Source organism: Anopheles cruzii, chromosome 3 (assembly GCF_943734635.1).
Source record: "Anopheles cruzii chromosome 3, idAnoCruzAS_RS32_06, whole genome shotgun sequence".
In the NCBI taxonomy this organism is placed as follows: domain Eukaryota; kingdom Metazoa; phylum Arthropoda; class Insecta; order Diptera; family Culicidae; genus Anopheles; species Anopheles cruzii.
Window position 1 is genome coordinate 10812317 of NC_069145.1, and position 22193 is coordinate 10834509.

General features: G+C 51.5%; 1 protein-coding gene across 1 annotated transcript; it reads right to left on the bottom strand.

Annotated features, from left to right (window-relative positions):
- Positions 1 to 6568: 6568 nt before the first annotated feature.
- LOC128273034 (acrosin-like) lies at positions 6569 to 7802 on the bottom strand. Its single transcript, XM_053010944.1, has 2 exons — positions 7004 to 7802; positions 6569 to 6899 (listed from the first exon to the last, which is right to left on the bottom strand). The coding sequence occupies exons 1-2, from the start codon at positions 7794 to 7796 to the stop codon at positions 6688 to 6690; spliced, it is 1005 nt and encodes a 334-aa protein (XP_052866904.1). The 5' UTR covers positions 7797 to 7802; the 3' UTR covers positions 6569 to 6687.
- Between the last annotated feature and the right edge of the window lie 14391 nt (positions 7803 to 22193).

The window sequence follows — 22193 nt, forward strand, 5'->3', positions numbered from 1 at the left end:
TAAGGTTTTTGAAAATATGGAAGCAAACCAAAGCGATCGTCCTCACCTTCTTTAACGCCATTCTTGTGAGCCAACCAACGTTTTGTTACCTTTCCCTCTGTGTTGAGCAAGGAATGTTTGAGTTTTCGAAACAAACGCACCAATGCGGATCGGTTGATCGGATTCGTTAATCTGTCGAAAACGCGCGTAAAACGCTTTCGTTCGCTGTCCACATGTGCTGGCAAATGTTGGCGTTGCTCGTGGCGCTCTCTAAGCGCAGCGCGCGTCCGGGTGAGGAGATAAAAAAGAAACTGCATTAGGAAAGCGTCGAGCGGATGGGTAGCGTTCCTCCTCGTGGAAATCCGCGGACCCAAGCAGCTGGCCGGGCCGGAAATAAATAGAGCGTTAAGGAATCGATTGGGCGTCTGAAAAATAACACCAAAAGCAACACGGCAGGCATCCGAAGGGAGCCATCCTCCGTAAAATAAAACAAAAAAAAAATTGTAAGCTTTCAGTTTTTCACTTCGAAAGCCGGCTGGTTGGTGCGTTCATTTCAATGTCCTTTCGTGAGATACCTTTAATTGGCTGTTTTGTAGTTATGAAATTGTGTTAGGTGTCAGGTGTTTCGCATTATTGCTCCACTTAATTATCTTTCGGGTCCATCTCGGCCAGCACATGCCTTTGGTGCGCTTTGTCCTCAAAATGGACAACTTGAATATCATGGTTCTTACTGCTTCGGACTTGTAAATCCGTTCGTTCAACAGCATAATTAGCATGTTTTATGTGATACCAATTAATGTCGGCGGCACGTTTCGATTCCCTTGAAATCTAATAAAGAAGAAAGTGATCGATCTGAATTTGATCGAAGGTTGCCCAAATCGATTAGCATCGAGCCAGACGTGTGCTGGATCGAAAGTTTCCCCCCCACCAATCCAGTGCCACGTGGTCCCGTGTGGAGCGTTTGTGTGTGCTTACGCTTTAATTTAAAGCAGCCAGAGCCGGACTCGAAGCTCAACGGTGCAGATCAATTTTATGGTACATCTTCTGGAAATATGTTGAAAAATATCACTTCCCCGTGCGACCGGCGACGAACGGAGACAATTAAGGTTTACACTCTTACAGTAACCCTCGGATGGGTGTGGCGATGGTGAGCTACGAACGACAAGCTTTCCACTGGCCCCAGGATTTATTGGAGCGGGCTTGCTTTTCCGGTTATATGGGTGCAGCTTTTAGTTTTAAGTTTTGTGATAATTCGTACTTTTACTCGCCCGTGTCATGAATGAAACATGCTTAGAGGGTTTGCCTGTTCCTTTTCACCGTATGTGATTTTTTTGGGTCTTCCTCGGCTTCCGCTGGCTGGCCGATAGGCCTTTGGGCATATGGGTTTCCTTTTTCACACTCATTTTCCTTAATCATTCGACAAATGCTTAAACGAACGAGTAACGAGCTCAGTGCGTTAGGCTGGGCTTTCGGGTCGAATCCGGGATCCGGGTCAGATGCGAAGATGAACCGAATCGTCAGCCAGGGTGGGTGGTGCAAGAAAAAGTGAAACGAATTTTGGAGCCTCCAGCTTGGAGCTTCCAAAAAAACGAGATGAAATCATCGATTGAAACCGTGCAACGAACTAAGAAGTGTGTGAGACTAGAGAATGAGATTCGCGGCCTTTGTTGATAAAATGAGTCCGAGTCCTGTGACCCAAAAAAGTCCTGTGTGGGATTGAATCCCAGGTCCTGTTGTCGGTTTCGCTGCCGGCCATGGTTTCGTTTTTTTAAGGAGGGCGTGACGGGTGGGGGCGCAATGGGTAAGGCTACTCGATCATTTAATATCCTTTCTTACACTCACGAGGCATTAGATTTTTATCAGAAATTCAATATTTGCATTTACGATTGTGTATTTAAACATTTTAGTGTCCTGCAGATTGCATAGCTTAGGCGTTTGAATACCTTAAAATATCGAAAAAAGGTTATTTATCATACTTGAACGCGTTTATTGCACATAAAATGTTGAATTTAATCAAAACACATGCAAAGAAAAAAAACCGTCCGTAGATTCTGCCTAAAACTGCCTACAATATGTCCGCCCATCCAATACAAATTCCTCACTGTGCGGCGGCCGCTTTCGGTTTGTGGCGCTCGCGTTTGTTGCTCGCTCGCTCGCGCTCCGTACGTCCGTGGCTCGCCAGCGGACGGCCAAATCTATTCGAGCTGCCGCCGGAGACGGACGTGCTAAAGGGGTACGTGTGTTGATTCGGTAAATGCGCGTACAAGTTACGCGGGAGTTGCCGCAGCCGTTGCCTAGCAAAGTGGACCGTCACGGAAACCCAAACGAATAGAGTCGCGTAAAATTCTGCGGTATTTGCGAAACTTCGAAGGACAGTACCCTTTGCGTCGCAAAGACAGTGCTTAAAGATTGCTTCACTTAAGTAGTGACACCAGTGATGGTTTGAATGACGACGACGTGCTGTGTAATCAATCCGAAACGGAAAGACCGTTCATCGAGTAGCTGTGGACTGCGTCGAAGTGCGTCGGAGATGGAAATTCCAGTTGCCCATCGAAAGCCCCAACTCGCCACAGTTTGGAGCGGCCGTGGAGCTGTTGTTGCGTAGCTCTGGAAGCTTTTAGAAGTGTGCGTTGCCCGAGCGCGTGTTGTTGTGATGATGATACTGTGCGGACCATTCATGACATTCCTGCTTTGGGCTGACGACGATCCGCGGGCCGCGATCTGCCTGCGATCCGTTTGCGGACTGACTAAAAAAAGAAAGACGCATCAACCACGCTTGTTGTCATCGGTATTGTGTGTGTGTTTAATGTCGATGGACCAGCAGCAGCAGCTGTTGCGCATGATTCATCTCCGTCCGGATGTCTGGCATTTCGGGGGGAAGCTTCGGCCGTGACGCGATCGTGCGGTGGTGTGCTGGTCTCCATTGTGTACACAAATTGTAACTCTTTACCAATACATGACACGGGGCTCCGCGGGGGCTCCGCGAATCGCGAAAACATTGCTCGGATCTCTGGTGACTCCAGAGGAATTCGAGTGGCGTGTGTGCGTGTGTGTTTGTGTGCGTGTAACAGAGCCACAATAGTTGTGCTCTCTGTGTGTGCAACACCTGCAGCATATTCTGGTGTGCGTAAACGGAGACACGGAAAGGTTATCCTGCGATCGCTGTTTGAGTGTAGCCCGAGAGAGAGAGGAGCTTTTTTCTTGCCGTAGCTTCATTCCGTTCCCGTTCACTTACGCGATCACGTCGCCCCTTCTCATCCAGCTATCTCTCTCTCTTACGTGCGCCTCTCGTGTTTTGGTGCGCTTTGCCGCGTGAAACTAACTTCACAGGTGACAGAAACGGTGAACCGCCATAAAGTATCTACACGATCGCGCTGTGGTGGTGTTTGTTGATCTTATCCCACAGCGAACAGCGAGCGAGTGTTGTGTTTTGATTGCTAAATAAGAGGAACCCGAAACAGTTCGAGCATGTCGGATGGAGGTTGTGTTAATGTTCTTTTTTTAATAATTCCACATTTGTGTGCTTTTCAGTGTGCTTAGGATAAAACCGTCGGTGTGAAACGGACCATAAATGGTGACAGTGTAGGAAACGGTTCCGGTACAAGCAAACAAACTGTCAAAGGAACGGGGCTGCCGAGTGCAGAGTGAAGAAGTGCTGACCGATCGAAAGACTTCGACGAGCGAACGGGCGCTGCATGAAACGAACCCCATCGCCGAGCGCCGGAATTGCCGTGCGAACGGAGCTTGCGGACTTGAGGTAGGTTTTTAGCATAAGCCAACCACTCGTGTTCGTCCGTTCGTCCGTCCGTTCGTCCGTGCGCAAACATTTAACTTCGGACCGGACCGGACCGGACCGGATGCGGTAAACCGCCGGATGATGATGGCTCTCGTACGGCTAGTTTCGTTTCGTTTACTTTCCAACCCGGGCTGGCTTGATGCTGCGGGCTGCGATTCGTTCGGTCCCCGAATTTGCGGCCCGGTTATAAGCTTCAATTGGCTCGATGAAAATGCTTGATTGCCCTTGACGAGCGCGGTTGTCTTAATATGAGGTTTCGGCCCAAAGGAGAACGATGCCAGGCCAGGAAGGTTGATGGAAGGTTCGTGATGCCTTTTTCGGTTCGCTTGGGAACCTCGGGTTCGTTTTGAAATGCCTACACCGTCAGTGGCTCGTACTTTATTGCACCGATGGATAGTGATACGTTGTATTATTGTTTAATAATGGCGAATGGCTTTTATAGGGGAAGACGAACGGTATTTAGCATATGAATGTGGCACAACATTTATTGTTTGATTGAACAGGATTAAGTTTGGTGGAACAACAGAGGAACTTTCATTGTTGCCTTGTTGCCTTTTGCAATAAATCCGCATTCAAATACACGTAAAAATGTGTACATTTGAATTACAAATGCTTCCGAAGAAAATGTAGCTGCGAAACATCGTTCAAAGGGACGTCCGACTTTCCATCGACGATCCTTCTAGGAAGGATGAAGGTTTTCAATGGCTATTCGTCAGGGATGTGTCCTTTTTTTACTTAATTCCCCAGTCAAATTTTTCTCACGCTTCACAACATTCATATAGCAAGATATAAAAGCTACAAGGCAAGCTAACGAGTTTTGGGTAAAATGTCGCCCACAGTTTGATCGTAGTATTAGAATGTTTTAACGCAATAGTTCTAAAATTGTTTGCAAGTGCGCCAACCTTGGCAGTCTATTGGCAGTAAGTCGTCTGTCTGACATCGGTGTTAACAACGTCTGTCGAACAAAGAAAAAGGTCTTTGCCGGAAAGTTTCTTGGCTCCTCTTCACTTTATGCGAAACCTTCGCCTTTTTTTAGTTACGCGCCGAAGCATAAAACCATTCGTTTTTTCTTCAAGTCTGTGGTTCTGGAGTAATCATCTTCGTTTCTTGTGCCGCGAGCTACCCAAGAGAGCGAAAGCAATTGTTTTAATGTCGGTGCTTCATTTTCCGTTTGCTTCGAGATTTAATTTCGCACCACGAAGTTCAGCTGCTGACAGACAAAACCATAAGAAAGGAACTCGTACGTGACCGTGGGCGGATGAGCCATTCGCACGGTGACGGACGTTTGGCGGAACCGGAAGGCGGAAGTCTGTACCTGCACAGACCGCAAGACCGCAGAAACGGTAGAACAGAAAACGATGTCTCTCAGTTGGGCTCAGTTTTATCGCCCGCGATGGTTGCGTCGTTGCTGCAACATAATAAGCCTCTGCTCTCGACGGCGATGGGGCAAAGGCAGCAAACACTTGAGAACAGCACGCGGGGCTGCGACTTCGGGTTTTTCACTTAGTCACATTCGATAACGACAGATAAACCCCGTGGCCCGGCAGCGGGAAGCGAGGGAAACGGTTTTGTTTTTGCGGAAGCGGCATCGATCCACCGGGGGTTCTGTTTTTATTTTGTTATTTTCACTTCCCATCGAGCTGATAACACGAGCGAGCGTCGGTACCTTCGCCTTGCCGATGATATCTTCCTCGTAAAATCCACCGCCAAGCAATTAGCAAGTCTACCGGTCGGTCGGTCAGTCGTTAACGTTATCCGAGCGTGGTGCTCTGTGGAATTGGTAAATATGCCTAAGAGCATTCCGGCAGGTCCCGGAAGCCCAACCACTTCCTGTATGCAGGGCTCCAGAACGTAATCCCGGAGCCCGGTGTGAGCATTATTTATGACTTGTGCCATTGCCCCGGAAGGGGCGTATTTCCGTCGGTTCCGGTTCTGGTTCGGTCACACGACGGGTAACTGAAACCGGAACATCTCACTTCTGTCTCACCCTTGGGATTAGTGTCCACTACAAAATGGATTGGTGGCGAAAATGTCTTCCATTCATTGATAAAATTTGGGCATTTTATTGTAATTGCTACCGAGCGAAAACGCTTCCCTTTCTCTTCACCGCCGACATGGGGGTATTCAAATAGGTTTTAACCCCATTTTCACTTTCTTGATCGTTTGTCCCGATCGTTTGCGGCGATCGTTGAAAGCTGACGGTGTGCGAAGTGTGCTCCAAAAAAGCCCACCACGAGTGTTGAATGGGTGAGAATGATCTCCGCCGTAACGTCGGAACGTAAAAGTAGATCGAAATCTTCAAATCTACGGCGACCCCAAACCCCGCATAAAGTTACGCACCGTCCGATCTACCGCGGTCGATCCTCTGGTACCCCGGTGCCGTATTTCCGCAATCTTCCGTTTTCTATTTCGTTCCTCCGAGTTCCCCCGGAGTGGCCGGACTGAATGGCCCCGCGGGGTGCTGGGTGTGTGCTTTCTTTGGTACTTCGAAAGGGAAAATGCGCTCGTCCGAGAGGGCATAACGTCCGCCCCGAAACATCCACCGGGAACCGGACCGGCACCGGGAAACCGGGAAGGAACGGGGCAGATAATTGAAAGAGAAATTTGCATTTCCGTTTTCGGGCACGGGGACTGGCCCGATTCTTCCGGCCGGCCGCACCCCGAAAATCGAGCCGCTCGTTACGGTCGGCCGGCCAGTTGGCGTGCCGAAGATGGTCCCGAAGAAAGTGGGCTGCTCGGGGCTCCGCGCCTTCGCCCGACCCCGTTCGGATCGATCGCTTTCGCACTCCGGTCTCAGGTGTCCCAGTCACTTATTTATTGTTTCAAACGCCCCTACAATGGCCTCCCGCGGGGGAACGGGACGTAAAAGCGAAAACAATGCCACAGTTCATGCGGATGTGCCACTCCTTCTCCTAGCTGTTCGCGTCACCGTAGTCCAGTGCGTCCATCACCCAGTGGAGGGCCGGGTAGAGGATGTCGAATGAGATGATGTCGGTCGGTAGGCAGACCGAGCCGGGGGTCCACTGGCGGCTGGCGCGGGATACGGTAAACCCGAGTAGGGCCCAGGTGCCCCGGTGCTTGAAGTAGAGTGCCGTCCCCCGGTCGTTGCTGGGCAGGTTGAGATCTGTAAGTAAGCGACGGGCGAGTCCTGCGGTTGAAACGCTGAGGTGTCTGAGAGGCTGGGAAGCGAAGGTTCTTCGGAAGGTTCCCCCGGAGGGTCTGACCTACCTTTGATGGTGAACGACACGGTGGTGCTGTTAATTGACCGGGACTTTAGCGCGAGCGTCGAGCCCGAGCAGAGCAGAAACTCGTCCAGGACAAGCCGGACCGGCTCGTAGCCTCCGAGCCGTTTGCGCTGGCTCTGGTTCAGGATGTACATCTCGGTGCCGTAGAGGGTCGTCAGGTCGAGCGCGTCGACCAGACAGACCGGCATCGGCTGCCATCGGTTACCGGCCGGCACCGGCACCGGCGCTGGCACAGGATCCACCGCCGGGCCACCTCCACTGCTGTCGTCCGAGTCGGAGTCGAGACCGAGACCATCGACTAGTTTCGGTGGCGCCACCACCACCACCAGCTCGATCAGCGCCAGGTCGGACTCGTCCTCGACGGTGACGTTACGCACCTGGAACCGGCGCGAGTGTTCGTTGTCCTGCTGCACCGAGACGGCCCCGACGTGCACGACGAGCTGCTCGATCGGCAGGAGCTCCCGACCTGCCCGCGTCAGACAGTGGGCCGCGGCCAGCACGAACCGCTCGTTGAGCAGGGCCCCCTCGCAGATGCGGGCCGGCGGATCGAGCCGCGATCCGGTCCAGTAGTAGATGAGCGTATGCCAGGGCCACTCACCCGGCTCGATCGCTACGCCCGGGTAGATGGTCGAGTTCTGCGCACTCCGGATCCCGCACGTACAACCGCCACTAGCGGCCCGGCTGGGCGGAACTGCTGCTGCTACCAGGAGTGTCGTCACCGCCACGATCGTCGGCAGGATCGCCGCCACGGAGACCCGTCCGGTGTGCGTGGACATCTTGGCGCTAGTAACCGCGACCGGTTACCGGGCGGCAGGCTTTTATACCGAGGACCTCGGGATCCCTCGGCGGCCGACGATTGACGATAATTCTAGCCAATTTAGCCAACGATCAGTTGGTGCCAGAGTGGTCGCCTTCCGCTTTGGTCTCGGGCCCCCGGCTGGTGTCTTCTTCCCCGGGCGGGAATTTCTGTCTCAGGAGTGCCGCATCCGCATCATCGCGCCCAGTCGGCGGCCTAATGAAGTAATGCGACATGCGGGATGCTGTCCTCGAGCGGGAAGTTTGCACAAATTTACGATTGCGCAACCTCTCAGAACTAACCCGTGCCCTCGCCGCCGGGATTGGCGTAATGTGCGTCCCACCCGACCTTCGCTTGGCCTTCGCTGGCCGCGGGTACGGTCAATTGGTCAACGGCCGGCCGACGGAGGTAGTAGATTGCGCAAAGCCCGAAGGGGTGAAGAATGTTTTAGAACTCTCTCCGAGGTTCCGCGCGGAGTTCAAAAAAGTCCACCGCGGGCACGTGTCGTGAGCGCGCGGAACCTATCAGCAACCCCAGGCAAGGTTGGGCCAGGTTCCTGGCCGCGAGCGTAGGAATTCGGTCGAAGCGCGCGGAGCGATGTGATTTGTTTTTAGTCGCCCCAGGTTCGAAAGGTTCCTCACTTTCGCGAGGTAGAATCAAGCGGTCGCGGTCGCCAAGTGGTGGAGCACATTTCGTGATCCTCATCTTGATACCACCCGTAACCACCGGGAACACGGTACGTGTTTGGTGTGCTGCCTGCCTGCCTGGGTCTGATAAAAGGTGTGTGTGGTTGGTTGTGAAAGTCTTGGTGCACGTTGGAGAATGCGTTTGTGGAGCGCTGCCGGCAACAATGAAGCTGCTCGTTGGTGGTTTGCTGAAAACATTATGCTTCTTCCAACCGGCGCTTTTGTGCCTTACTTTGTGCAGGTCCTTATGGTAAGCCGTAAATCATAATCGAAGGACATCTCAGGCCTCAGAGGAGGAACGGTTAACGACCGACCGGCGAAGGGTTTGGTTTTACCGCAACATTCGCGCACACGAGCGTTAGGAAACAGACTGCTGCGGCGCGACCTTCGTGCAAATCGTGCTCGTGCGCAAAGCAGCGGCCCACCTGCGCCAACTCAGGGTTGTAGTACAATTTTTGTGTAACATCCTCCCGCGCAGAAGACGCAATAACAGGCCTGTGTTGCACTAGGCCTTTCGTAGCGGTCTTTTTTTGGGGGGAATTGTTGCTCACAGCGCAAAGCGAGACAGGGCCTAGCTACGAGCTGACGAAACAGTCACAGACCTTCCCAGATACAGCACCCCCTAAAAAGTGGTCCACTAGCCCCGCGCTCTGACGTCGCGCATCGCGTTTATCGCAATTTGCGTGTTGCATTCGAATTACGGTTAGTAGTCTCGTACGGACGGTACGGTGGGCGTCGAGTTCGTACGTCAGCCTAGTTTATCGTCGGACGACAAACAACTGGCGCCCGGGGGGGGGGGGGCAACACACAGTCAGACCCAACGGCCCTAGTTTCGTTGTGTTTCTGGCTAGAAAGAGAAGTCCTGGAACCGGGGAAAACTGAAAGTGTACCCGTTGTGTTGGTTGAACGGGACATGCCATCCTTGCAGCGAGGACATGTTGACTTCGCACGGACGGAGTGACCCCGATTGCGCGAACGCCAGTGCGCTAGATACATGCATTTGAGGAAGGATATCGATTGCCCGGTTTGTTTGTGCTTCTAGGGGCCTTCCAGTGGCCTAGTGTCGGGCTCCCAATCATTTGTGATTGTTAGCTGAACCGGTTGACCAGTAATGCGGTCTTAGTAGGCATCAGAGCTACGACTCATGTACGACGCATAATCCAACATTACCGAGCATCATAAAGAAAAGCAAGCCTTGCCAACGTCGAAGCAATTGGTCGAAAGTAAATCGGCCTCGTTTTCCACCATCAGCCGACGTACTGACGGCGGCACGTCCCTCAAAGGCACGCAAGAGATTAACCAAGATCCCCCCGCCGCCGTCGGCCAGTAAAAGGCCGCCCAGTGCACCAGCGCGGACCAGGTGAGGTAGGTCTTTGAGCAAATTGAATCGCATAGAAACGTTTATGGTGTACGGGCGGCCGGTTTTTAGAACGGCCAAGTGTTGTGCCGAAGCCGAATAATGAAACGGGCAGCAACTGGGCCCCTTAACAAAGCGCACCGCAACTAACGGTCACTGGAATAAATATACATAAGTAGAGTAGCAAAAACTAATTACAACCCAAACTGCGCACTCAACTAAGAACTCCGGGGTGGCATAGAAAGATACCCGGACCCTTTCGCTGGTGGGTACGTGAGGACGAAGCCAACAACAACGCGCCCAATCTATGATGGGTTGTTGCAAAAAAGTCATGTTGACCACACAAGTCTCCGACTCCGACCTGACACTTTTGTTGGGGTTGTTGGATAAGCGAATTGGGAGGCTAGTGCTGTCTGCTAGTGTTGCCATGTTACCTTGAGCTGTTTGCCAAACAACCACGATCTGATAGCCGCCGCGACATTTGGAACGATATTTTAAACATTCTCCACATATTTTCATAAAACCCTTTGTCACACCGGCATTTTTGGGGTCTATCTCCGGGTTGTCTTGGGTCTTTGTATAAGAGTCAGGCGAACCTCTCTTGTGGGCTGCCGGTGATCAAGTAATCGCCGCTCAATGCTGGTTACATTGTGTGTTGTCTGTCGGTTGGCTGATGAGACGAAACCTGCCTACTGCTCACGTGCAAAGGTGATGTTAAGCCCGCACTCGAGTAGAAAGGTATGTCGGAAACTATTGTCACGAACAACGCCATGTTTCTGTTCTCTCCCCTGCGCGATTGTGGCATAACTATGCATTTCGGTGGTTGTTTTTTGGAACCCCTGTCATCATCGTCATGTGTGTGAATGCCCCATCATTGTCGCTGTGACAAACTCTTGTTGCTTTGATGGCGTACGAGTTCCTTCTTTTCTCTTTTCGCATACTTTTTCCCGCATTTTTGCCCGCGCTGACTGACAATCGGTGACCGCCCAACAAAAATGGCACACACGCGGAAACCGAAAGTGCGCTGAGTGATGTGACTTTCTTTCCGGTGGTACTTTTTAATGACCCTTTTGGGGGGGTCCCCACAGGCGGGCTGACAGGCGAAAACTATTGGATAATCAATGGATATCGCCGAATTTTTGGGACAACATAACCGAATTTTCCCGGCTCTCTTCTGTTGGGCGTCATTATGCCTAGCCAACGCGATTTAGGAGCAGCAATATTTTTTTAAAACTTGGAACTTTATTTGATATAAATGCTTGAGTACATAAGAGTACAGAGATATTCCACATTGGGATTGCAGCTATTTACTAAGCCTAAGGTATCAAAATGATTGAAATGAAAATGTTTCGAATTAAATCTATTTAAGTTATATGTTATGCCACGTGGCGTTGAGTCATTTTATCCTACTTATGTCTAATAACAAATAACATCTGACAACTAGTTAACTTGAAAATCTTCAGATAATTAGCCTTCGAATTGTTGTGTGGATAGAATTATTGCATCTATTGATTAGGACTTCTTTTAGTTTGATAATTTCGAACGATAGTCTTTGCGTACCAGCAAGGCTTAGGAAAAGATTCATTGGCGTTCTCCAGTGTAAATTAAGGATCATTTTTAGAATTTTATTCAGTCTGATTTATATTAACTGGAATTTAGTTTTGGAGCATTACGACCACAAAGAAGAGGCATAGGTTAAGAGAGGGAATTTTCTTCCCTCTATATATGAGAAGTATATTTGAAAAGATTAGTTTTGATTTTCTGTTGATTAATGGGTAAAGCAGTTTGATGAGTATGTCTAGTTTTGTATGTAACATATTTGTTGTGTATGTTTTGAGTGTGAACGGTAGTTAAGTTTGTTTCTAGTATCAGCGCTAGGTACTTGATGTGAGAAGACTGCGATATACTTTTATTTAGGAGCCGCAATGGATCGGAGAAAGGTAGCCGGTAAACATGAAGCGTAGCGATTTATTAACCCAAAACATTTCTCCCATCCCTGACGCTCATCTGACGTTTCGTGGCGACGCGGCGAATAAATTACATTCGACTAGCGCGCAAAAATGAGGCCCCGTGCTAATGCACATAATTACACGCACCCCACAAGCGGCGATGCACCGGAAAAGGCAAGTTTGCCATTAGCTTTTTTATGTCCATGTTTGTTGCTGTAAACCGGCCAGATAGAGCTAGAGCCCCAGAGAGTTGAATTTTTAATGCTCATCGCACAGCAAAGACGTACGAACGTCGTGAGCTGGAAATGAATTCACGGCCGACGGCACGGCTTTCTTCGTTTTATTTGGCCGGCCTCCGAGGGGTTTTTGGGTGGGAAATCGGTCCCGGCCCCTACCGGGTGCCGGGTGTGACCCATTTTGCGGTTGCGGTGTTGCGCAAGATGTGTCTGTCGGTTGGAATGTGGCCGTCGGAAGCTCCAAGGAGGTGTCACCCCGGGTTGGGACACATAATATTGGGGGGGATGCATGTTTAACTGCGCCCCACCAGCAACCGGTAGCTGATGTTGCGTGCGTGCCTACCCGTCGTAGACCCAGGCTCTCTCACGAAGATCGCGCGTTGCGAGTGGAGCAATAGAAATGGGTGTGTGAAGAGGCTTCCGTTGCTTTCTTCGTTGCCGCCCAGCCCTGCGTTATGGTTATCAGTGTGTGGTGTCTTCTTTTCCTAGCTGCTGCGTCTAACGGCTCGCGGAAAGAACGGTAGCTCGCTGAGCGCTGAACGGTATTTAATCTTGCCTTCACGCGCACGGCGGCGCAGATTAGAAACCGAAAAAAGCTATTAAATTCCAATTTGCAGCCCACCCGGGAGGAAGTCCCCTAAATGAGGCTTCGTGTTGGTCGTAATTAGATGGAACGATTTTATGAAGCGCAAAGCAGCGATCTGAGGCTCCGGAGCCGCTCACAAATGAATCTTGCTTCTTGGGGTGGACACCACTTGATGGAGTTACCGAAGAAGACATCAGCGTCCGAGTCGGGCACTGAACCGATTACGCTCCAATTTTCACACGTAGCTGAGGCCAAGATGAGGCCAACGTGGAGCGAGAGAGAGAGAGAGAGTAACTACCAAAGACTTACTTAAGTATCATAAATTGATAACTAGACAAGAATAGTAAAATTATAAATCCCCCGATCGAAGAATGGGAATAGAGTATCCGTAAGTTGGTATTTAGTGTCGAGGCCGTAAGTAGCCCATCGGAAGCAACGGTCCACGCGGGCTCGAAGGTTTCCCACCAGATCAGACCTCGGGTGCCAGATCTTCGAACCGGTTTCACTTCGCCTGGCCTGCACAGGACGTCGGCGACCCCGGGCCGGGAAAAACTGATCCACATTTTCTCCGTGTGTTCTGCCCGTGCGCCCGTCGTGGCAGTGGTGTGGCAAACGGAATTGGGTCACATTGGGGAGCACTATCATTCGCAACCGTCGTTAAAGCGGATCGTAACCGGGGATCAGGGAAAAACGAGAACGGTGGGGTAGGGTCGCGACTCTCCGGTGCCCGGTTGGTTGACATTCCTGGTCCTCTTAGCACGGACCTAGAGCAGAACAACGCACCGGCTCACCGGCTTAAGCTGAGGCCACTCCACCCGGGGGCGGAGGGTGTTTCGTAAGTTGCGCGCGCCGTAATCATAATGCCATCGGGAGGCCGACACGATTTCCCAACATACCCACGGGGCGGCCAGGCCAGGCGGGGTATTTTGGGTGGCCGCCTTGTTGCCGCGGCCTTTCATATTCCCACCCACCACCCCGGCAGCCCTTGTGCTACGTGGGGACCCCTTCTTGGGTTCTAGTGGGCCTTTCGCCTAGCGGCTTTGGTTTTGGTGCCAGGAAGCCAAACACAAAGGTGTCCACCAGCTGTTAGAACAAACATTTCGGTCCGACTTGGGAATAATCCCCCTCGTGGAACTCCGTGTCGAGTGGCTCAAGAGCGTGGGAGCTGCATACAATTATGCTGCTAGACGGCGCCTTGTTCGTTCTTGGCAAGAATCGGTGCGCCTCTAGCCTTTTTGGTGGGGCCCTATAAAAGTTTCAAGCCACCAGTCAGCTGGACAACTTCTCGACCGACTCACCGAGAAGATTTATGCTGTGTGGTCATAACCCGCTCGAGGGGTGCCTTCCGTTATTCCGGGCCCAAAGGAACTTCCGTGTTGGATGCCGGACAGAAGGTTTCCGTCTTAGTCTACTAGTACCGAAGCCCAAAATTAATAAAAAACAAGACGACCAAATTATGGGCACTGAACCCATTAAAGGCCAGTCGCTGGTTTATGGATGTTGTTTAAAACATTCTCCACATTCCGGTAGTTCCGGAAGCAGCATTCCGTCGGCGAACGATGATGATGGATGGTGCCCCGGTCCTGGAGCGCCAGTCTGGGTCTGGAGCGCCAGTTTCTTAGCAAAAAAGACGGTCACCCGGTAGCAGCCCACGCTGCCGCCCGGAAGCGCACGCAGCGCAAAAGAGTTGTTGCGCGTTATAAATTTCTCACCCACTAAAAAACAATATTATTCACCCGCAAGCCGGCCGGTATGTGTGTAGGCGTTGACTGGGGGCCCCCACCCTGGGTCAAGATTAATCATTTAATGAATTAATCATTGCTGGATCCCGGGCTCTCGAAAGTGGATTGCAGATTTCGGTGCCGCTGTTTTCGGGGCGCCTGTGGCGTTTTGTCCACTGGATTGGCCGTCCGACCCGGTTAACGATGGCGACTTGACGGTCACGTCCAGTGCGTCCAGCTCAGGTCGCCGGGAAGCAGGTTAAGGTGTCGAATGCATAAAGAAGCAGATCTGCCGTCGACTGCCAGATTTGGGGTCAAGTTGTGCGCCAGTCTCTGCGGCCAGTCCAGTGTGCAAATTGACCGATTTGCGTGATGAGGCTGCTTTGAGGCTGTCAGACTGCAGGGTTGGCGCTTAGGTACCAGCGCCACTTGCGTCACACACAGCCATCGACAGCTGTTTGCGTGGCCAGTGCGAGGTTGGTGCACTTGAGAAGTTATCTCACTGATAACGGGCGTGCGCGTGTTGACCGTCTGAAGGCTGCCTAAGCACCCTATCGGTTCGCTCTCATCGACACCATCTAGTCGTCGGACGAGATAAGGCCACCCCGAAAAACACGACGAGGCCGCCGGTCTTGGCTTACTCATAGCCAGGTTTCCAGGGAGTACCCTAGAGTCCAGCCGGGGTGGAATGGAGAATAGGGTGGTTCATCTAGTGTTTGGATTCTGTAGATGGGGCGAGCAAAATATCCATTGTGGCTGTCGCCTGGTATGACACGTAGCGCCGTCCTGTCAGCCAATTCTTCATTTTTGAAGAAAACTGGGCCGATGATGCCGCCAGACCAAAATCTACACCAACCAGCCCCAAAGACGACAATTCTGCTTATGAGCATCGCGCAACCAACGAGGTGGAAATGAGCTTATCAAGTTTCGTACAGTTTGAGTTGAAGACTCACCACTGGTTTTGGAATTTCCAGAATGAAGTTTGGCGTTTTAAAAGTCAAGTATTCGGTACCTCAAAACCCAAATACTTGATGGATCACCCTATACAATCGTACCGCTATCAAGTGACACGGCGATGTGTCACATCTTCACTTTGTGTGCCAACGCCAACATTTTGTAACGGGACGCCCGACCAATCACCCACCACCAGTCAGTCGGTCAATGTTATTCGGTGGTCCAAGTCCGGTCACGGAGATTCGGTACGATAGGGTGACCGTGAATCGGCTGATAACTCGACGACTGGGGGACCCCACTGTGATACTGGGGAAGGTATTCAGACGCTTGACAAGTGACAGCGCGGCGAGATGAATGTTACGAAACCTCTTTGGAGCAGTAGGCCGTGGACTGCTTCGAATGCTTTTCGAATCATTTCACACGAAACGCTTCCTGCCTAGTGGCTAGGCTTCATTCCATCGTAACGAGCGGAGGGCGTTTAAATTAGAGTCACCAGACGGTTTCGAAACCGCCGCGGGCCCCAAACCTGGCTGACCGCTTCATTAAGCCAAGCCACCTGCGCGGGAAAGGCCCAACCGACCGACTGCCACTCTCTCTATGTGTGTGTGACTAATGGGCTCGAACACACAGAAGGGTTCCTGGCTAGAAATTCTTCCGCCATTCACCACCGTGGCCAAAACTACCAGAAGTGTTGTGGCGGTCGCGCTTCGAAGTTCAGTTCATCGAACCGTTCGAGGTTTCCTGTTTATTTTCCACGCCCGAGCGAAGAACTCTACTCCTGCTGCTCCGATCGATCGCGCAACCAGAGGCCCGGACCGATCGACTCCGGGCTTGGCTCGCACGGAGCAGGCTGCAGGCCGAGCATTTGCACACCGAGAGCCGCGGACGTCACTGCTCCGGTTTTAGTGCGGCTCCGGTGAGTGAGCGGCGTAAACCGTAACGGGGACCGTGTAGGAGTGAAGCAATCGTCGTGTGGTTGGAAGTGGTTCAATTGAAATCGGAATCCAAACACACACACAGCCAGAGCCACCAGAGAGTAAACACAGAGTGATATAGGGGCACGTGTCTAACGGTGGTCTGGACGGAGTGAAAGTTTGCCGTGGCCGGGCCCAGCGAGGGAGAACGGCGCTCCGGCGGACCCGGTACCGTTGCGCCAGTATGCTCCAGACTGAGGAGAAACGTCCTCCAGTGCAGTGCAGTGGTCCCTCGCTTGGTTCTCCCTCAACCATTGCTGGTGGCCTCGCAGACCTGAAGAACTTTCATCCATCTGTAATCGATTGGCCAATGCGTAAGGTGAGGTGTATCTTAAATCTTCAGTTCCTCAGTAATTCAGGGGCGGGTGCAGCATCAAGCGGTGACAGACGGAGGTCTGGCCTGGTCTCGAAAGTGTTGGCTGCTGATCGAGCGTGAGAAGCATCTCAAGAAGCTCCGAGTCAATCCCCGAACACCCGGGAAGTTGCGTTATGAGTTCGTTGGGGTGGAAATCATTTTTTTGCGCCCGTCTCTGTTCCTATCCATCTTCCCACGCCGAATCTGCTCACAAACCCAGGTGAAGGGTTTTGTGCCGTCTTCGGGGCCGGCGTCTGACAGTCACCGACTGGCGCTGCTACGTTTTACCGTTTTTTTTCTCCATTTATTTTGAAGTTAGTAATGAAGAGATACGATGATGCGGATGACTTTTATCTAATCGCGGAGGCAGCAGGTTTGAATGATGGGGCTCGCACCTTACGACGCACCCGGTCAGAACGGTGGGGAAGCATTACGTGATTGATGGGGCGTTTTCTAGTCACTTCAGGTTATCAGAAACATATCTCATTCCCGTCCAGCGTGAGGAGCCAGCGTGAAGATCGTACCTCGGAAGCCCTTGGAGGGTGTTGGCACCAGACACAGCCGGATCCCTAAGTGTCTCACTTGGCGGCTTGATTGGAGGCCCAAGTGCACGGAAGCGATGGGAGATCCGCGCCAACAATCCCGTCTTGGTGCGTGTAGTGCCCGATTGTGCTCGTTACCTAATTCTGTCTAATCAAACGTGATGTTCGGACAACGCTGACGCTCACAACGGATGATATCCCGGAGACGCTGTTCTCGATTTGTTTATCTTCTCCAATTTACTTCAATGACAACGGCACCAAGAGGGCTGAAGGCATCGCCCGTCTGTCCGTGCTTTATTTTTAGAGTTTCCATTTCCGGTTTCTAATCCGGTCCCCGGGCCGGGGGTGACATTCCGACCAAAAGTGGTGCGAACAACACGTCGGCAATGATCCTCTGATCGGCGTGCGATGCGGAATGTGCCACAATGTAGCCGATGCCACACACAGGCCACAACAAGCATGTCGGTGTCCGTTACCGTTAGGTCGAATGTTTCCACTTCGTTCGATGCCAAGCTGTTGATTGAGTAGTATCGCTAGCTGCAGGATGCACTTAATTCGCATTCCGAGATGCATCCCCAAACCGGGTCCGTGTAATGAGTTTCTGTCGAACCTCGTGTCTCTTCAACGTCTGATCGGGACAACTAATCCAATTGGACACTAGAGCTTTAGCACGTTCCGGTTTTGCAGAGGCTTTCCCCTATTCCAACCAAGAGACGCCTTTCTATTCGGCCTATGGTCGTAGAAAACCCCCATCAAGTGTTGGAGTTTATTGTGATGCTCTTCTGCTGGTGAAAATGACGCAAAATGCGCAATAAACACGCAGTTATGGTTAATTATTTCTAAAGTTATGATCAATTTATTGCAACATTAATGGCACCACATTGGATGATATAATATGATATAATCGGGTGGATTATTATAATCACCATAACTAATATCGGATTGCATCGGTTTCTTTCCAGGTATGTTCCGACCCGTTTCGACCCCAGTGAAACACGAAGCAGTACAATTGATGTACTGCTTGGGTAAGACTCACCCCTAGCTTACGGCAGCATTCCGCGAACCGATCGCTACGATCGCGAAGTCAGCAAAACACCACAGAACGCTGCCGAACACCGTGTACCGAGTGACGCAGTGGCCACTTGGTGTTCTATAGGCCATTTCAGCTAACTGGCCCATATCGGCTGGTATTGTGTTGGTTCCGAAGGAAAAAGGCGATTGAATTACGGGCGTTCGTGCGTTCCGGAAACATCCAATACACGATTAACGTTCCGTGCCCTAAGCTAACAGATTAAGCGAACGTGCCCCACGTCAGTGTCATTTGAAAAAGGGCTTTCAATTCGTGTCCATCGCATCCATCAATCCATCAAACGACCGCGGAATCGATCGGAAACGGAAGCGCAAAAAATAGGAACGGAATTGGCGCGAAAATAAACGCACACAACGAGTGCCCGATGACGACGACGATGATGGCCGATTGGTGGTCCGTCGCGCGATGACATTTACGGCGCGGTGATTCATTACGGCGGCAAGGTCCCGTGAAGACCCGATCGACGGAACTGTCATTAGCCCCCGCTCCGACAGAGTTTGTGCAGAGTGCGTCCGAATGGAATGCGGGTGCCCATTACGGTTCCGGTTCCGTTGGCCGATTGTGTCCGTGGCCGATAGTAATTGTGCTCCACATGCGCCGGCCATTTGCCAACATTACAGGGCGCCGTTGAAGGTTGGTGGATGACATTGTGGCCCTTTTTTGGGACACTGTTGAGAGTGTTTCGATATCCGATTCGCGGCTATTCCCGCGCACCCTGGCCGTTTGCCGTGAACGATGAATAAGGTGCACAACTTCTCTGGCTAGGTCTGGAATCCGATTAGAGACCGCTCGAGTGAAATTTGGTCATCCTGCCCTCCGCCGGTCGACTGCCGAAACGTTGTCAAGCGTATCTATGAGACTAACCTATGTTCCGGGCAGACCCCGGTAAGAGTGTGGACTTCTCCGACTTCCACTGCCGTTGAGGTGTTTTCTCTCGCCAAAACGGCGTGTGAGGCCCCAAAAGCGCGTTCCGGTTGTGCGCTGACCTCGAAATTAAGTGATTTGAAAACATCGACCCACAGACCTCCAAACGCGCCCCAAAACCAAAACCCCCACGCACGCACGCACGAAGGCCCCTATTTTCGGAAATGAAGTAACAACGACAGCTTCCGATCTCCCTTTCTCGTAACGGATGAGAGTCTCTCACCTTCACCCGCGCCTGTATAATCTTTACTAATCAGCCGCTTATACCCGGAGCGACACCACCGGGGCGGGGGTTGTAACCTCTTAGGGGTGCATCGCGGCAACGCGGTTAAGAGCCAACAAAACAGCGCCTCTTGCCGGTGGCCAATTAATGCTGCGCCAACAAACGGGTGGCGAGAAACAAGCAAAAAAAAACCACGTACCTACTACACGCCATCGGAGGCCCATTAACACTGCCTCCCGGCCCGTAGTCGGCGGGAAGGCCAGTGTATGCTATTTTGCAAGTCCCACCCCGGTCGCCGGCCGGTTAACAATTGAGCGTGAACCTCCCAAAACGGTACGGGTTCGATGGGCTTCGGTGGGGTCGCAAGGAATGCAATCTGCGGCCGCCGAAGGTCAGCCGTGGCCCCGGTGGGCGTAGAGCACACATCTCCGGTCACATCTCCGGCGCACTCAGCACTAATCAGGGTCACCCGGGGTTGGGGGGGGCGTTGTAATTGTGCGTGCGCGATTGAGTGCTTGCGCACTGCGCGGCTTGATGGATGCGCCCGGTTTAGGCATCGGCATCGCTGGCATCGCTGGATAATTAACTGCGGGTGTTGTTTGATCGCATAATTGCGCCGTGGGTTTGCTGGCAGCGGCGCTACAAATAGTGCCGCAGCATCGCAGCAAGGTCTTGCAAATGGTTTAATTAGATTTTTCTTTCATTTTCAGAGACAGAATCTAAGTCTCTAACGATTGCCGCAGATAGTCATCATTAACAATGTTCCAATCGTAGGGCTTTCTGGTTATGGAGCGAATGAGAGTCCCTAACCTAGTGGTGATCATTAATCAGCAAGCAAGTGTAAGTCTGTCAATATTTGCTAATGCGCCGTTACGCCCGTTACCTAAGCGTACCTAAGCGAGTGCATTCTCGTCTAGCGTCTTCGAAGCGTGGTCGACGTGCTAATGAATTCCACCAACCAGCTCATTCCGATTATTATTCACAAACCCCGGGCCCATTCGCAGGCGCAACAGGAGGCGTATCTTGGGTCTATTTTTATTGCGGACTTCTAGCGACCGGTCACGTTCGGTGCCGTTCGCCGGGCTCGAAGCCAGAGCTGATTTAAGGGCAATAAACATAAGTTGATCGCATCGAACGGGGGGCGCACGTGCGCTGCTGAAGCGAAGCGGTCCGGGGAAGGAATTCGGCGAATAGGTTCTAGGCGCGCTTAGTACATTTCAATTACTTTTGCTACCCGTTAGTGTTCTTTGTCTCACTACTATGTAATACAAGAGCTTGTACGAGCCTACTATGAGTCAATCGCGCCTTGTGCGCATCATACCGAAATCATGCGCCTCCGTTAGTTTCGCGGACGGAAATGATGTGTCACCCTGTAGCCTACCCAAAAATTCGCAAACCCACGGAGTCCGATCCCACGGAGCGTTCAATTTTGCAACCAGAATTCCTTTCGCTTATTCCCAGCGAGTTACAGCGTCAAGCCCAGCCCAAGCGCCAGCATTCGTTAGTTGTGTTCCGTGGCGCCATTCGCAGCTACGAGGGAGAATCGTCACCATCGTCGTTAACACTGTGAAGGTCGTTTCCATGGCGACACACTTGAAACGCGAAAAAACACAACACCACCAACTCGCGGCAACTATCGACTAAACAGCTGCGCCTACTATTCGGTTGGGGAATGTAACGTTAAATGTTGGGAGAGGCCTGACGTTCGCCGAATGGTGGCATAAAACAGCCCCGCGGGTGTCCAATATGACACCGTACGCCACAAATTATTATACTTCTGGACTTAGTGCTGGACACGGACTCGTTTCGGAGCCGAAGAACCAGGTTCACCTCAAACTCGTTAGTCTTTTGTTTTGATTCAGGATCATGGTGGTGGACCCCCCCATCCATAGTGATGAATCGATGCACAAAATACGCTTTATCCTTTGCAAAAAGTTGAGAAAGTTTTTTCGAATTCGAATGCGTTTCCATTGCCCAATGAGACGTCTAGGGCTTCTACTAAATTTCTTTCAGTCACTCGACGATTTTCCAATACGATATGCTGTGTTTTTCCTACGATTTCGGGTGTTGCTACTGTTTTTGGACGTCCTTGACGTGGATCGTCTTCAAGGTCTTCAACGACCACATTTCAATTCAGTAACACATCTTTCTATTGAAGCAACACACATTCACAATTGAAGGCGAAAAGTCATTTTTTTTCATTGTAAAAAATACTGTGACACGTCGATACTAAATGGCTTGTAAACAAAGAATGAATTGACAGAATGAAATGAAACTAAAAGTATTTAAGCTAGTAGCAGCGCCCTCTTTTTTTGAACCTCAAAACATATTGAACAGCCTGGTATTTTAAAGGAAGCGCTCAAGGTTCGCTCCAACCACATCACACAAGCCACAACTGGACGGTATGTAACCGAACACTCCGTCACGTCGCTCCACGTGGTATCGATTGGGGCAGGCGAATAATCGCCCGCAACCATTTCTCTTTCGCGCCATGTGTCCACTCGATTGTCAACGTGCTACACACAACGTGCCCCGGCCATAGACGGTGCATTATTAATAATTGAGAGCTACTTTCACTGGCACGCGCCTCCGACAGGGACAGTGATGCCAGGTCAGGTTTCGCGATGGATATGGTGCACCACGTTCGCAACACGTTCCACCGTCAAGGCAGGGCCTGCCGCGACCTTTTTTTGGCCGTCGTGGCCCCACCATATGTGGAGCAGCAGCATCATATGTGTTGTCATTGAACGGCCCTGTGCCATCGCGAGAGAGCCGCGGTT

Excerpts from the sequence above, each read along its gene's own strand:
- LOC128273034 (XM_053010944.1), bottom strand. The coding sequence starts at position 7,796 with ATGTCCACGCACACCGGACGGGTCTCCGTGGCGGCGATCCTGCCGACG. Across the intron at positions 6,900-7,003 it reads CGTGTCGTTCACCATCAAAG|ATCTCAACCTGCCCAGCAAC; the intron begins GTAGGTCAGACC and ends GCTTACTTACAG.